At 38.2% G+C, this 14,807-nt stretch overlaps 1 protein-coding gene across 4 annotated transcripts in view; it reads right to left on the bottom strand.

Annotated features, from left to right (window-relative positions):
• ZFPM2 (zinc finger protein, FOG family member 2) overlaps positions 1-14,807 on the bottom strand; it is a 314,505-nt gene that overhangs the window by 159,498 nt on the left and 140,200 nt on the right. For all 4 annotated transcript variants that reach the window (XM_074811866.1, XM_074811594.1, XM_074811689.1 and 1 more), the window contains one exon: positions 1,887-2,005. In XM_074811866.1, coding sequence (XP_074667967.1) covers positions 1,887-2,005 — 119 coding nt within the window. The remainder of the gene's footprint in view (positions 1-1,886; positions 2,006-14,807) is intronic.

Here is a 14,807-nt window from a genome sequence, read left to right on the forward strand (position 1 = left end):
TTGTTGTTGCTCTACATCTCCTTCAGAAAACAAAAATGAAACAGTATGATCGAGAGCTGACGATGCAAATTCATCGTAAGAATATCCGTTAATGATAACTTTTGCAGTGAAGGGTCATTTAACATTTTCTCCCACATTCAAACATTATCTTCAAGTCTTATATACCTGAGGAAGTGGAACAAGTGGACAGGGCAATAGGGACAACACAAAGCTAGCATTTTTCCTAAGGTATTATGTGGACTGACTTTGAGCTACACCCAGACTAAGGTTTCTGTTGCATGAAAGTTGATGAAAGCAGCAATAGTGACATCTTAGAAAATTATGTGAATTATAGGTAGCTGTCGCAAATGACATTTTATGAAAACCATTTTGAGAATGCTGATAGACTGAGAATAAAATAGATGAAGAAATAAAAATGGAATGGATGGATAAAATTGAGAGGTATTCAAATCATCCGGTTTCCCTTTTCTAACAATAAGATGCTTTGAGTGTCCAGTACTTTTGAAAAGCCATCCTTTATTCAGGTGCCTGAATGGGAAATCTGATCTGGGTTGGGAATACTGAACTCTAGGAAACTAAGGCAACGTTTCCACGCCACTTTCTGTAACATTTTGTTAGCACCTTTTGATTAATAAATTATGCTAAAGAGCCTATAAAATATCAAGATCTTAAATAGCAACTATGTAATCATTACAGAATAATGCTTCACTACAGTTTTAATATACATATTTACAGACAGTATGCATACTATTCAGCAAGCCCTTAGAAAGAGAATTCCAACATATAGGCATAGGTTCTTCAGGGAGGAGTTAAAGACTATCAGTTTCCCTCCTTTTTTTCCCATGTCCACATAACCCCTCTCTCACACTGTCCCAGATGGTACTTCAGCAACTCAGTGTTCCTCTCTTCAGATCCTCCAAGGGCAGGACAATACTCCCAGCACTGGGAAGATCAGCTTCTCCATTTACAGCACAGATGTATCTACCCTAAATGTATGTAGTAATACACTTCTGTGAAACAGTTCCACAGGTATTTATGCTAATATATTCATGCAAAGTCTGTAATAGCAAACAGTGATCCAACTGAAGATAATGGTTCTTCAGAAGTATCTCACAGGGCAATGCATGATCCAAGATTGTCTAAACCCTTCTTCTGGAGATATTTGTTGCTTTTTTTCAATACAGAGTCACCTTTCCAGATATTCTCAGAAAATTAATCTGAACTATATACAAATAACATTGAAGCTCAGACTTTAAACCAATACAAACAAAAATTAAACGAAGAATTAGGAATGACATGATTTTCAGTGCACTGAACTGAGACCAGCAAAGCATTACTTTTAAGTAATATGGTCACCATACTTTCTGCAATCAGAATAAAAAGCAAGGCTAATTGAGAATATATCATATGACAGGTGCCTTTGATATCTTTCAAAATAATTTTAATCTGATAGAACACCTTGTTATGTTCATTAACATTAACACTGAGGCAAATTTAATGAATTTATCCTAAATTAATGTAGCTATTTATTTTCTATACCATCCATTAATATAAATTAAGTATTCAGCAATTAATGCTATGAAAAAATTAAAAAGCCAGTAGAAAATCAGATATTATTACTGAAATGCAACAGCTTGGTTCAGCAAACAAGGAAGTGACATTTCCCTTCTGTAAAATAACAAGTTAGATACTATTAACCTGTGTTCCAAATAACTTTACGTGGACGGTTGCCATAGATGAACTAATTGGAAAAGAGCCAAATACCACTGTCCGTGAAAGCTAACAATGCCTGTTTTCAAATGCTCTGGCTGAGTAGTAATTCAGGCTATTCCCTAAAGAACGATGCACAGTATAACGAAGCAAAGTGTCTCGGAGCATCTACATACCAAGGTGTTATTATTCAGATCCATCTTCCCAGCAAAAGGCCCCCATGTTGTTCCAACCGGAAGCTGCTGCCGGCTCTGAATCTTGCGCTCCCCGTCTTTCTGGACCACCTCCAACTCTCCTGCAAACAAAGAAAACAAGCAGTGTTGAGAGTACTTTCACTTGTGCCTTGACAACAACCACCTCTGCCTTTGTGTTGGCTTTATACACACAATGTTCTGAGGACCCATATAATGAGAATTAATTATGCTTGTCTGAAAAACAACTGATCTTGTCATCCCGCAAAAGAAAAACAAACCTTTTCCCCTCATAATTTTATTCAAATTTGGTTTAGAAAGTCACGTTCCTTTCTTGCATGTTTTCACATGCATTAGAGTTTGAAGGCATTTTTATTCCGAATAGTGGTTTCATAAAAGTTCTTAAAAAATGCTGAGGAGAGGGGAGATGATAGCTGAAAGGAAGAGAGTGCGATAGTAGCCACACCTGGTGCATTAACCTCCTTGATGCATTTTGCTGTCACAAGACCACATTCTGAAGCATTCAGCTACTAACAATTTTAGAGACATACCGTATAGCAATATAAGTCCACAACAACTCTAATTTTGAAGAAATTACTAAAAGCATTTACAATTTAAAAAAGGATTTTGAAGATTTTGCAGGCAGTAACATTTCAGAATTAGACCAAAAATAATTTAAACTGCTAGCTTAGGGTTTTAACACAAAATAGGTAAAAGCAGTGGGGAGGCAGTATAGTGATTTTTTTTTTAGTGTGTCTTTAGTTTGTCTTTTTAAACCGAATTTTATGTTTGAAAGTAAGGACTTCAAAATTAACTAAGATTATCAAATTAATTAAAAGTGAAATTGTTATTTTAGCTCACTTTAACTTTTCTGGGTTTTTCCAGTGAAAAGAGGAAGAATAAGAAACAACTGGTCATTACTGTGGAAGGAAAAATAAAATTCAGTCAACACCTTTCTCCCCAACATTTTTTCACTTCATTTCAGGATTAAAAAAATAGTCTGGACAAGCTTTCTTTGAAAGCAGTCTCTTCAATAAGCCTATTTTTCTATGAACAAATGTTTCAATTAAAAATGTAGCAACAGTTATGTTTATATACACAATTTCTAACACTCTTTTCTAAAACAATTCAAATAAATTCTAGTTTCAAAATTTAAGAGGGAGAAAATGGAACAAGGAGGAGGGCCTGATCTGTGCTTTTCTTCTTAGATGTTTAACTGAATTTTTATATGCTGTTGCACTTCCAAGCTTCGACTTTCCTGAAGGTAGGCAGAAAATCTGTTGTCCTCACAAGTGGCAGAGCTCACCTCAACTTCACTGTAGCCATGATTTCTCCTGATCTGTTTTCCCTGCCTGCTAAAGCCCCTTCCTCCCTTTCCATACCAATGAGATGCAACAATAATTCCTGCCTTTTGCATCAGTATGTCCCTTCTCAACTACTCTACCCCAAATCAGGACAGTGCTTTTCCACAAACAGGGGAAAGTCCAACTGTGCAAGAAGTCAGCTCGTCCCAGATTTAGAACTGGCAGTTGTTATGAAATGAACCTTGGGCTGGAGGAAGTGAGTAACTCCTCCTGGCTTACAGGCAGTCTCCACAGACTTCCCCGAGCTAACCATTCCCATGGATGCCTCGATTTATATTACAGCCAGGCTGCAAAGTTTTCCCTTGTTTGCAGGGGTTAATCTCAACCATTTTCCAAAGAGAAGACTTGGCTCCAGCTTCCATTTTCAAGCACAGAAATCTGAATTTTACCTCTGAGTGTTGCAGATGACAAAACTACCCTACGTAAAATTGTGCATCAGATCCTTCCTGCAAACTGGAACAAATCTAGCAAATAGAGCTACATCAGTTTACAAAAACGTCTATGTATGTGGGTGAGTCCTCATCGTGACAGTGCTATGACATTTTAAAAGGCAGTATGTGAGCAGGAAAACTTATGGATTAATTACATCTAATTTACACACATGATATATAAGGTCCCAAACAGAAAAAAAAAGGAATTTTTTCCCTCTCACAATCACATTGTTACAAATTGTATTAACTTTAAAAAATCTCTTTATATGTTAATTATGGAAGAGAGAAATCTTTCTGGTATTGCAAGGCAACATGTTGATCACTTAGGCATACTGCAGCATTTTCTCTCTACATAGAGATGAAAACTGTAGCATTTGCTTGCTTTTACACACTAAAACCCAGCCATGTCTATGGACATGTCATATTTAACTGATACCAGAGGAATCATGAGAATCTTTGAAAACCCTTTTAAAAAATAATTCAGCCTCCCTTTCTGCCACTGACATTTTTCATTTGAAAAGGGTTCAGACACAGTCAAACAGTGACTCCTTATCTGTACCTGTGGATTTACAAGCAGGCCTGTCTTTTAATGGATTAAGAACGACAAACTTGGGGCAGATCATCCAGTGATATCCAAAAACCTACCTAAGTTTTAAGGTACACATCATTACACTTTATATTTTAAATAAAATCATTAACATTAATCTTCTACGTAGTAAGTAGTTCAGGTTTGAGGCAAACATAAAAACAAGCAATTTTCCAAAACCATATTTTTTTCCTCCAGTTGATAATTGAATAAGTTAACATGGATTCTTTCTCTCTTTTACTCTCTTTTGTTACAGTCCCAAGCTGTAGTTTGGGCAATATATTTCAATACATATGAATACACTGAAATGTACTACACACGGGGTAATATCATGCTGAATTGTACTGAAGCGGTTGTATTTTCCCCTCCATTCAGAATACCATGACAGAGTAGTAGACAAAACATTTTGCTGCATAATCTTCCTGTTTCCCTTGATCATAGTTCTCAAAAAAAAGACACATTTGTCTCTGGTCACCATGACCAGCAGCCATTTTAATTCTATGGGAGCTCGGAAGGATAATCTGCTTGTATGTTTTGGCAAACACAGACATTTTGGCTATACTTGTGAAAGGTGCAGCACATTACCATTTGACCTTTGGCAAAGATTTTTTTTCACTGAAAATCTTTGTTTAGAGAAAAAAATTAACACTAAGAGAGCTGTAAGTTAAAAAAACACCGCACAAGCATCTGCTAAGACTATTTTTTTTAACTTATCAGAGCCTGCATCTTTTGTAAAATCCCTGTACACGTTCTTTTGCCTGCCCTAAGCAGGAAGGCCAGGGGCTGGTGCGAGGGTTTATAGAAGAAAGATTACAAATGTCACTATTAAAAATCGTCTCCTGTATTCCCCTGACCTGCAACCTGCAACTGTAAGGAGCCTGCAACTTTTCTGCATTCATTTACAACATTTTGAGCCTCTGAAAGGTCCTAGTTGGTGAATGGCATTGAAACTGCAGCAAGAGATGGGTCCAGTCTCCCACTGCTGAGAACGGGGCTGTCCCCTACTCACTGATGGCTTCCTGCAAGCATGCTGGTTTAAGCAGTGTCATACCTGTGGCCCCAAGCAACTTGTGACCTCCAGAGTTTGCTGGGAAAAAAGAGAACCTCACCCTGTGAGTCTTAATTAAGAGTCTGAAAGATGTGTCAGCAAGACAAGATTTTTTCCCCTTCAGCCTCAGAAGTTCAGATGTAAATGCTCTCTGCAGCTACGGTCGCCTGCACAACTGCTCAGCATCTTCATAGATTACATCAGGAAAAGAAAGAGGAGCGGAGATTTTTATTGCTGTATTACCACTTGCAATAACAAGTGTAAAGACTCAGCTGGTACTGACTCTTCACAGATACCTGTCCATGGAGATCCCAATGAGTGGGGAGAAAAGGAAAGAAAGGATAAAAAACTGCTGCAGCTTCCTCTAATCTGAGCACCAGTCCAAAGGAAGCAGAAAATTCTGTGCCAAACACTGTTAGGAGTTTCTAGTGATCAGCAATTGCAACCGATCACCTCAGTACTGAACACTGAATATAAAGTTTCTGCGCATAACAGCAAATTATAATATATAGAATCCATACACACCCCGGGATTCATCATTCCTATGGTAAAGTTGAGAAGCAGTTGTACTCTTCTGTTTTCATCCTAGACTTGTCTGTCATCCGATTGAAAAGGACATCAAGAAGCATAACAGAAGCAGCACTAAGAAATACAAGTAGAGAGGAAGTGATGCGCTGCTTTTAGCTTTTGCGAGTTAGGTAAAAAAAGTTACTTAAGAGACATTCCATTTAGTGATATTTCCTTCCCTTTCCCTTGCTACAGAGCAAGGTTTTGTTGTTTGTTTTTTTTTTTTTTTTTTTTTCTTCAGCTTGTTCTTCAGGAACACACTTATTTCCAGCTTGCTGAATAAGTTTATACAAAATATTTGAGACACATAGTATGGGCTAATCAATTTTGGTAAAAGATAATGCTGTTAGTGCTGTGGGCTGTTTCTCTTATCTTGTTGATGTAGCATACTTTTAAAGTCTGTGATTACTCAAAGACTTATGATAGCTGCACTGTAAAAGAAGCCCCAAGTCATGACTCACTAGCACAGCTACAAAACATCCCATGGCTTTTAAGATATTAGGCCACCTTGGTGGATACAAAACCAGAATGAAAGGACTCAGTTTAGGATTCTTTTCTTACATATACATATTGTTTTAGGAATGCCACATAGGGCTTGCATAAAACAGAAGGTAGAGAGGTCAGTTTAGCTTTGTCTACTTTTAGACCAAAATCAGAATCATTTAAAAGAACTCCACAAAACATCTGGTGTACACAGGAACCAAACAACAGCTTTTGGCCCTTAACAGGATTTGACCACAGTTAGAATACCACAAGATTTCAACTATGAATAGTATTTCTGAACAAAGTCATACTGGCTTTCATTCCATTCTTGAATAAGAAACAAAGGAATGTATATCTAAAGGTAAATGATGAACAGTGTTTTGGGAGAGAAAAAGTGAACTACTTTGTCCAGAATAAGTGTATCCAGACTTATAAATGTTTAACATTTCTAAGCAAGTCACTGATCGCTTTGGCAGTAGGTTGGGGTTTTTTTGTTTGTTTTGTTTTTTTTTTTAATGGAAAATAGCTTTCTAAGTGGAGTCAGTTAAAAAGAATGAGTAAGCTCTTCCTCTGCTATAATTAGAGATTGGTTATTTGACATCGTGAGGCTCTACCAATTTCCACTAGCAAATGGCTCCTTCTTTGCATATTTCCAGTACACAGCTACCTGGCTCTCTAATAAATATTTTTGCACAGCAGAGAAATTGTGTATGTTGTAGTTTCAAACAAGGACTGCTCTGAAGTCAGAGCGAGCAAGTTAAAAACACTCTCAGAAGTTCTTAAGCACTGCCCAGCCCAGAGCCCAGGATCTGCCTGACGTCCTGTATGCACAGTAAGAATCTGAAGTTAATTTTTGACTGGTGTTTACCTCCATTATTACAAACTAATATGTGTACGTTTGCACACAGCAGTTCACTGAGAGCGGGAAACTATCCCATTTCCACTTTTGTGATTCTTAATAAGGTAGCTCCAACATTAAATGCTCATACGCTTGCTTGGCAGACATAAACTGCATTATTGAGATACCTCCTCTAAATTCTCCTCCTTCAATTTTCAAGTCTCTGAGAAATAACACACACTAAACTACAGTTTTGAACATAAACTTGAAATACGACATTCTCTATTCAAGTACTCCAGTCAAACCCTGATAAATCAGGCTGGCCATGCAGTGATCTTATCCTTTCTGACTCTTTAATAAATCGAACCTTGTAAGTTCACGCTGTTGGAAGTTGTCACTAAATGAAATTGTGACCTTATCCGATGTGTGAACTTATCCTGCTGACAACTACATTTATTGTGTGGATAAGCATGGGGGAAAAAAAAAAGACTTTTGATAATTGTGATCTTAGCCATATGCAACTTTAACAGATGGGATCTTTTTGATGTTCCATTAATGATTTGCCTATGATGAGCCTCTACTCAGGGAAAAAATAAACGTTCTTCATAGGTAAGTGGTAGGGGACTGGTAAGCGGTATGAAAAGTGCACAGAGGTACTGGCTGACAGCAGTGAATCAGAAGCTATTAGCCTAACAGAAAGAGCTTTGAATTAGCTTGTAATTGCAGTGAAAACGATAACATAATGGAGGTGGCAAAACAGAAACATTCCATTTCCACAGGACTCATTCAATAGCCCAAAACTCTGAAACAAGTAACTGAGAGTCTGAAGCAGTAATCCAAAATATCCTAAGCCATGTCAGTTCATGATGAATGAATGATTGCTGCCTCCCCTTCCAGCACTGACTATATGGTTGTCACTGATGTTTTGGAAGAACCCCCTGCAATGAGCAGGGACATCTTCAACGAGATCAGGTTGCTCAGAGCCCTGTCCAACCTGACCTTGAATGTTTCCAGGGATGGGGCATCTACCACCTCTCTGGGCAACCTGTTCCAGTGTTTCACCATCTTCATGGTAAAAAAATTCTGAAAATTGCCAACCACCTCACATTACCCTGTCTGTCAGGGATTTAATACATCATGCTACCTAATTCTCACATCTCTCCACAATGGATAGCACTGTACCCATTCTGCAGTGCATTGACTTTGGAGTGAGAAGACTTGGGGGGTGTCAGGGTACAATCTGGTTTGCATCACTGCAAGTCTGCTGTGGGATACAAGAACTGTAGTTATCTAACTAGAAAGACACACATACATATGACACAAGCTCACACTGGAGCCCAAACAGTAATAGACTACATTACAAACAATCTTCTAAAGAAATTTTACAATTTGCTTTACAATAAAAATTGCATTGAGGGATATTGGTAAAACTAGAGGTTATTTAGGTTGTCCAGAAGCAAAGGCAAAATGTAATTTTGCTGCCCCGAAGACAAGAAAATATGGCAAGGCCATTGTTATGATGCGAAGGGTGGAAGGAGGAACAGACTTGGGACTGAAAGATGAGAAAACAGCTCTGTGGAGTCACCCTGGAGGGAGGGTTGCTATTCTGCTGCCACTGAGGGCGTGGAGGGTTTCTGAATGGAGCAGCCTTTCTCTGAAGTCACTGCCACCCCCCAGAAACAGCTCCCCCTAACCCTGATTCTCCGTGGTCCCATCCCTCTTAAGCAGTAGGGTCAACCAGACCTCTTAGCACAACGGCCATGAGGGAAGTAGACACAAGGATAACCCATAGGTACTTACTGCTCTAAGCTACCGCTCTCCTTTGCCTACACTTAGAAGCAGGTCTAGATAGCAAACAGAATGCAGGAGAAGCTACCACACACCACTTCATTCCTAACTGAGCTGCCTAATGTTGCCCCACCTTGCCAATGCTCCCACAGGGCAGCTGTGCACTCTAGTTAAGGATGACAAATGAAAAGGCTTCTCTATTTTCTGTAACAAAAATCTTTCTGCTCCCTACCTTTCTATAGAGCCCCAAAAGTCAGAAGCAGTGTTTCTTTATCTCTCCTACCTGCTGCTAGTAAATGCAGTGGCAGAGAGTGCAGGTGCTATCCTTATCTGCAACAGCACTGTCCTACAATGGACAATAAAGGGAAGGAAAGAATATTCTGAAAGTGAGGCTAGGAAAAGACTAGCCAAAGATTTTCAGGGAAAAAAAAAAAAAAAAAGACACCACAGAAGGAGGAGGGGAAATAAATTTAAAAAAAACAAGGCAAGAGAGGGAGTCTAGGGAAGGAACCATTTGAAGACCCAAGTTGGGTCTGATTAGGACAGAAAGACACAGCCTGGAAAAATGGCAACGTAAGATATTCAAGAAAAAGACGGACGCAGAAACCTTGCCAGAGTGAGAGAAGACATATATATTTCCAAGCCTGAAACATAAGAACAGAAGTGCATGAATTCATATTTAGAAACAGAATGTAAACACTATTGTCCTTTTTTAGCCAAGGTATGTGTGTCATTTCAGTGCTTAATTCATAAGCTAAACCAACAAAATAAAGTATGCTTATCCTAACACCTCATTGCTCAGCTGAATCCTGGCTAAACTGAACACTTAAAGGATGTCTACACTACACTCAGTGATGTAATTTCACCTGACATTTGGTCAAAACCATTCTCTACCTCCACGCAGCCAGATGATGTAGGCTATAAAAATTTTCTGAGAAAAAGTTTAATGGTTATTTAGTCTACACTATGCTCCAGCTATGATCACCACACTGACATAGTACTCCAGCCTGTTTGATATGACCTTAAGTATAGGTACAAAAGCTCCTCCAGATTCCCAACTGCAATGTAGAGCTAACTTCAGTGATGTGAAGGTGCACTCTCTTGCAACACAGGCAGAGTTTTCAGAGACTGTAATTTCAAAAGGAATGTATGCACTGGCTCTTCAAAAACTCAAAGTTGTGCTCTATTTGTAAAGTCTTCATTTGCTTATATAAAATGAATACAAAGGAAATAATTTTACATTCCTAGAGTGCTTCACACTCCTGTAATCTACAGAATTAAGTAGGAACACAAGATCCCATCCCAGGTTAGAAAAGCATAGAGTGGTGAACACATCTGCATCAGTTTGAAATGACAATACAACTTCTAAATTTTGCAGGGGCTGGGGGGAGGGCGATTAATTAAATAAATGTTAAATAGCACATAAATTGAGTAACTACTAAAGATACAGCTCATGGAAAACTACATAATAATTGTCCGTCAAATATACCATCAAAATAATTTTTAAGGCTTAAGCTGAACTATTACAAAAAGTACATTTTTTTCTTGAAAGTCAGAAAGGAAGGAGTATATAATGAACACTGCTGTTAGAGCTTGATTAGCTTTTTAGTAGAGCAGACTTTTATACAGCTGTATTGACTTTTCCTTTATTTGGACTGCTTCGTTGAGCTTACAGAAACCTGCTCAAAGGAAAAAATGAAAGAGACAGAAGTAGAAAGAAAAAGATATTTACTCAAGATACGTTAAGAAATGCCAAAGATTTTTTCACTTGCTTCAAATTCAAGTTCCATATAATATGAAAAATACTCCATTCATATTAGCATGTCATCTACAGACAGAGGCAAAATCAACACAGCCATCATGGCAAAATCCTGATCCTGTGATGAAATTAGAAGAAACTATCTTTAGTTTTCAGTCTACTCATTACAAGAGCAATTTGCACCTCTGTTTTCAAAGTCTAAATCTCATGCAAGAAGAAAAAAAATACTATTTTTGTCTTTCTCAATCATTTTCCATCTTCACATTTGGATTCACAGTTCAAGAGGTTTGTTACTCCCTGTATGTGTTGACATAAAACCGGAGTAGAAATATTTGCAAAAATACAGAAAAAAATCCTCAAAGGCAACCAGTGCAGCTGAAGACCCCTCCCTGCAATTTTCTGTGAGAGGAATACTGTAAACTCCATTCTCACATGGACACTCCATACTGGCAAAAATGATTCGCAATTATATTATAACACTGTGCAGACCCAGTGGGTTGAGTAGGTTCTTTATCCCAGCTACATGTAGCTTGCACAGCTTTGCTCCCTCTCTCTCCATCACAAATACACATGATACAGAAATGCCAGACTTGGCAAGAGCAGGCTGATGATATTACTGAAGAGGGTTTTCTTGATAAGATCATCATCTGTTTCTGGACTCTTGGGTATGCTCCTTTCCTCAGCAGAGGAATAGTCGCCCCTGATAAATGTCCCTTTGTGTGCAGATTCTCCCCTGATATATGCGAAGACATTTCAGTCCTGACTCTGTTTTTTTGTTGCTTCATATAGCTCAAATACAGTTAGAGGTATATGGAGCATTGTATGTAAAGCAATAGAAAGTGGACACAATTGAAAATACAGCTTATGTAACTCAGACTGAAGCCTTTCCTAAGATAGATGCTACTCTGTGAGAAGCAAATTAAACATTTCACTATCACCTACACCAATCTTTCCTGAGGACTTTTTGGAATCCTTTTAGCTGAAAGACACTAACATTTTCTTTTTTTACAATATTATTTGCATAAATAGATATGTTATTTAGCTAAAATAATTAATAGACATTTATGTTTACCCAATATTGTTGGATTTCCTTTTTACTAGGAAAAAGTGAAAAATATCAAGGTAGCCTGTGTTGTTAATGAATGCAGAAAGCTACTAAAATTACCTTAATATGAACGGTGCAGAAAGCTACTAAAGTTAACCTAATATGAAGACTGCTGTATTAATACTGATGTAATGAAGTGTATTAAATGAACAAAAATGTTTTGGAAAGTATTAACTCTAAAAGTAAGAGCAGTGAGATCATCTGTGACTGTATCTGTGGTGTCTTCTCAGTTTACAGTACTTATGCTTAGAGATAGAAGTATCTATTTTCATCTCTCATTTGTGTAACAGCAGATGAAGTTATTTGCTTTCTATCAGATATGTGTGCTCAGAGCTATAAAACCACTGCTTAGACACCGATTTCTAGCTCAGAGTATGTGAGCCAAACTGTCCAAATGTCTTGCAAAAGAAACAGATGCTTTAACATGATTTGCCTATTTCCTTTCAAGGTTCGCAACAAATTTCTGAAAGGAGAGTACCAAGAAAAAGACAAAAATCTCAACAAAGACTCAAATATATCAGTATTTAGTGTGACCATCCAAAAGATCTAGTTACTGTTGAGATTAGGAAGGCAAGAGAGGGACTGGGACAAAGGGAGATTGAATGCCATGCTCCACTGCTTGCATGCAATATATAGTTCCATCCATTATAATTATAATTTATATGAAAAGTAACATCATTATAAATAGAGATAAATGTAGTATAACTATAATGTACAATATCAAGATTCAAATTAATCATTTCTTTGCACTTGCTGGGGATGGCCATGCATAACAGACACATGGCTCTGCACTGCTCCAGCACTCATGAGTTATGTGCTTATCTACATCTTCTGTGATCAAGTACCAGCAATGACCAACACTGCTTTTTAACACTGTTGCCAGACAGGAATTGACTGCTGGTTTTGGACATGGACCAGAGTACCCTCACTTGCTCCTTCAGTGCCTCAGTCTGGACTATCACACAGCTTTCACATGCAGCTATATCTTAGCATAGCCAAGACTTTGAAGCCGATATAAAGAGTGATGCCCATTTATAAGGCAGACTTGTAACTTTGAGTGAAATAAAACCTTGAACAGAGATTGAGCACAAGTCCTGTGCACTACCTAAATCCTACTCTGAGGCTTACATAAGACTTAAGTAGCATATTGGCCTTGTGGCAGCCTTCTGTACAGGAATGATCTTGACCTTCATGTGAATAAGTCCTAGGGGCATGATGTGTGTAAAGCATATCCCAGATTGTTTTGCCTTACCGTCTTCTCCTTGTGAGTGCAGGCTTTGAACAGTCCCTTGCTGCTTGGACAGATGCAGCAACTGGGCAGCCTGAGGAACAGTCATGGCTGGCACATGGGGCCTGTTCTGTGGCAGGAGGACACAGACGGTCTTTCTCCTGGAGGATGACCTCCTGAGACTGACTCTTCACAGCCTAGATTTTACCTCTGTAAAAATGACTGAGAACAAGTCCATATCCTCTTTGGCCTTAATGGAAATTTCAGCCTAAATAAGAAGCTCAGGGTCTCAGAGTGAGTCAGTGCTGGCAACAGAAGCCCTAGTTTTCTCTCAAAGTTGCAATCACTGCTTCTGAAAACTTCACAGAATACATACAAGAAACTTCTTATTTTGAAGAAGTAGGAAAGTATTTCTGGCAAGGCACAGCCATTAAACAGGCAGTGTCAACAAAGATCAAAAGATTCATAACTCAGAATATATCTGGGCTACAGAGTTATTTTGACTTTGAAGCATTAAAACTGTCCCTATACTATGATGTTTAAAAAATACTAATGTCAATTTATAAGAGCTTCTTACTATCCTGCAGTCGTGATGTACTACAAGAATATAAGAAGGATAGGCTGTAACTGAGTATTAAGTACATAGAGTTAAACCAGTTAAGTACATAGGAAATGCTCATACTGAAAAGGCTGAAGGTTGATATCTTCATTCTCCTGCTAATGAAATTGGCAGTTTACAAAATTATATACAATAGCATAAAAACTCCCCTAAAAATATCTGCTCCTTCTCTTCCTCCCCAATAAAATATCACATGCATCAATGAAAGGATAAAAATTCTACTTTAGCCATGACTATTATTTTGATGTACATAGATACTTTTCAACTTAACAATTCCTTTCTGATAGACACAATCTTCTGTAAAAGGAGTCTTGAGGAAGGGCAGTTTTATTCTACCAGGTTTTCTCCCCATATGTTTTCAACTCAGTTAACAAAGTACATTAACAAGACACATAATGCATTAAGTTAAAATGATAAAAAAATCCAGACAAACAAATCCTACTATTACATATCCAATGGTGTAGTTAGCGGTTTCAAAATCCGTTTCTTCCACCATTACAAAAAGCTTGAACCTCTATGCAGCCTCCTTGAGCCTTGGACCACTCCTCTGCAGATCCCAGCACTTCAGCATAAAAGCCAGCTTTTTATCCTGTCTCCTGTCCCCTGGACACTGCTTCCTCATCCAGTTCATCTGCCATCCGCCCCTCCCTATTGCCTTCTGTGGCCTCACTGTTCCTCCTCAATGGCAAGTATTGGGTCATACCCAAGTTCCCAGTTACTGCCTCCAACAATGTCCAGAAGTAAAAGTCAGAAAAACAAGAGGAGTAAGGTACATATGCTTTCCTTCACACAACTGATGTCTCTCTTTCTGTCTTCCCTTATTGATCACAGACCATCTGCCAGCCAAGCCTAATCTGCCCCTTCAAATTCCTAAAAGCTGTTTCCTACCCTCATCAAATGCAATTCAGAAGCTGACAGTCTTTTCACTGACATCTGTATCTTGTCTGAGTCATCAGATACCATCCTGAGTCTAAACTTTTCTATTCTCTTGACTGTACTCATCACAGAAGTACAACACTCCAAAGAAGATTAATTTATTTTACCAAAGAAATTTATGACTTAGTGTGGACATCCCCAACATATCGGGCAG

The sequence above is a fragment of the Strix aluco genome, chromosome 1, assembly GCF_031877795.1.
Source record: "Strix aluco isolate bStrAlu1 chromosome 1, bStrAlu1.hap1, whole genome shotgun sequence".
Taxonomy (NCBI): domain Eukaryota; kingdom Metazoa; phylum Chordata; class Aves; order Strigiformes; family Strigidae; genus Strix; species Strix aluco.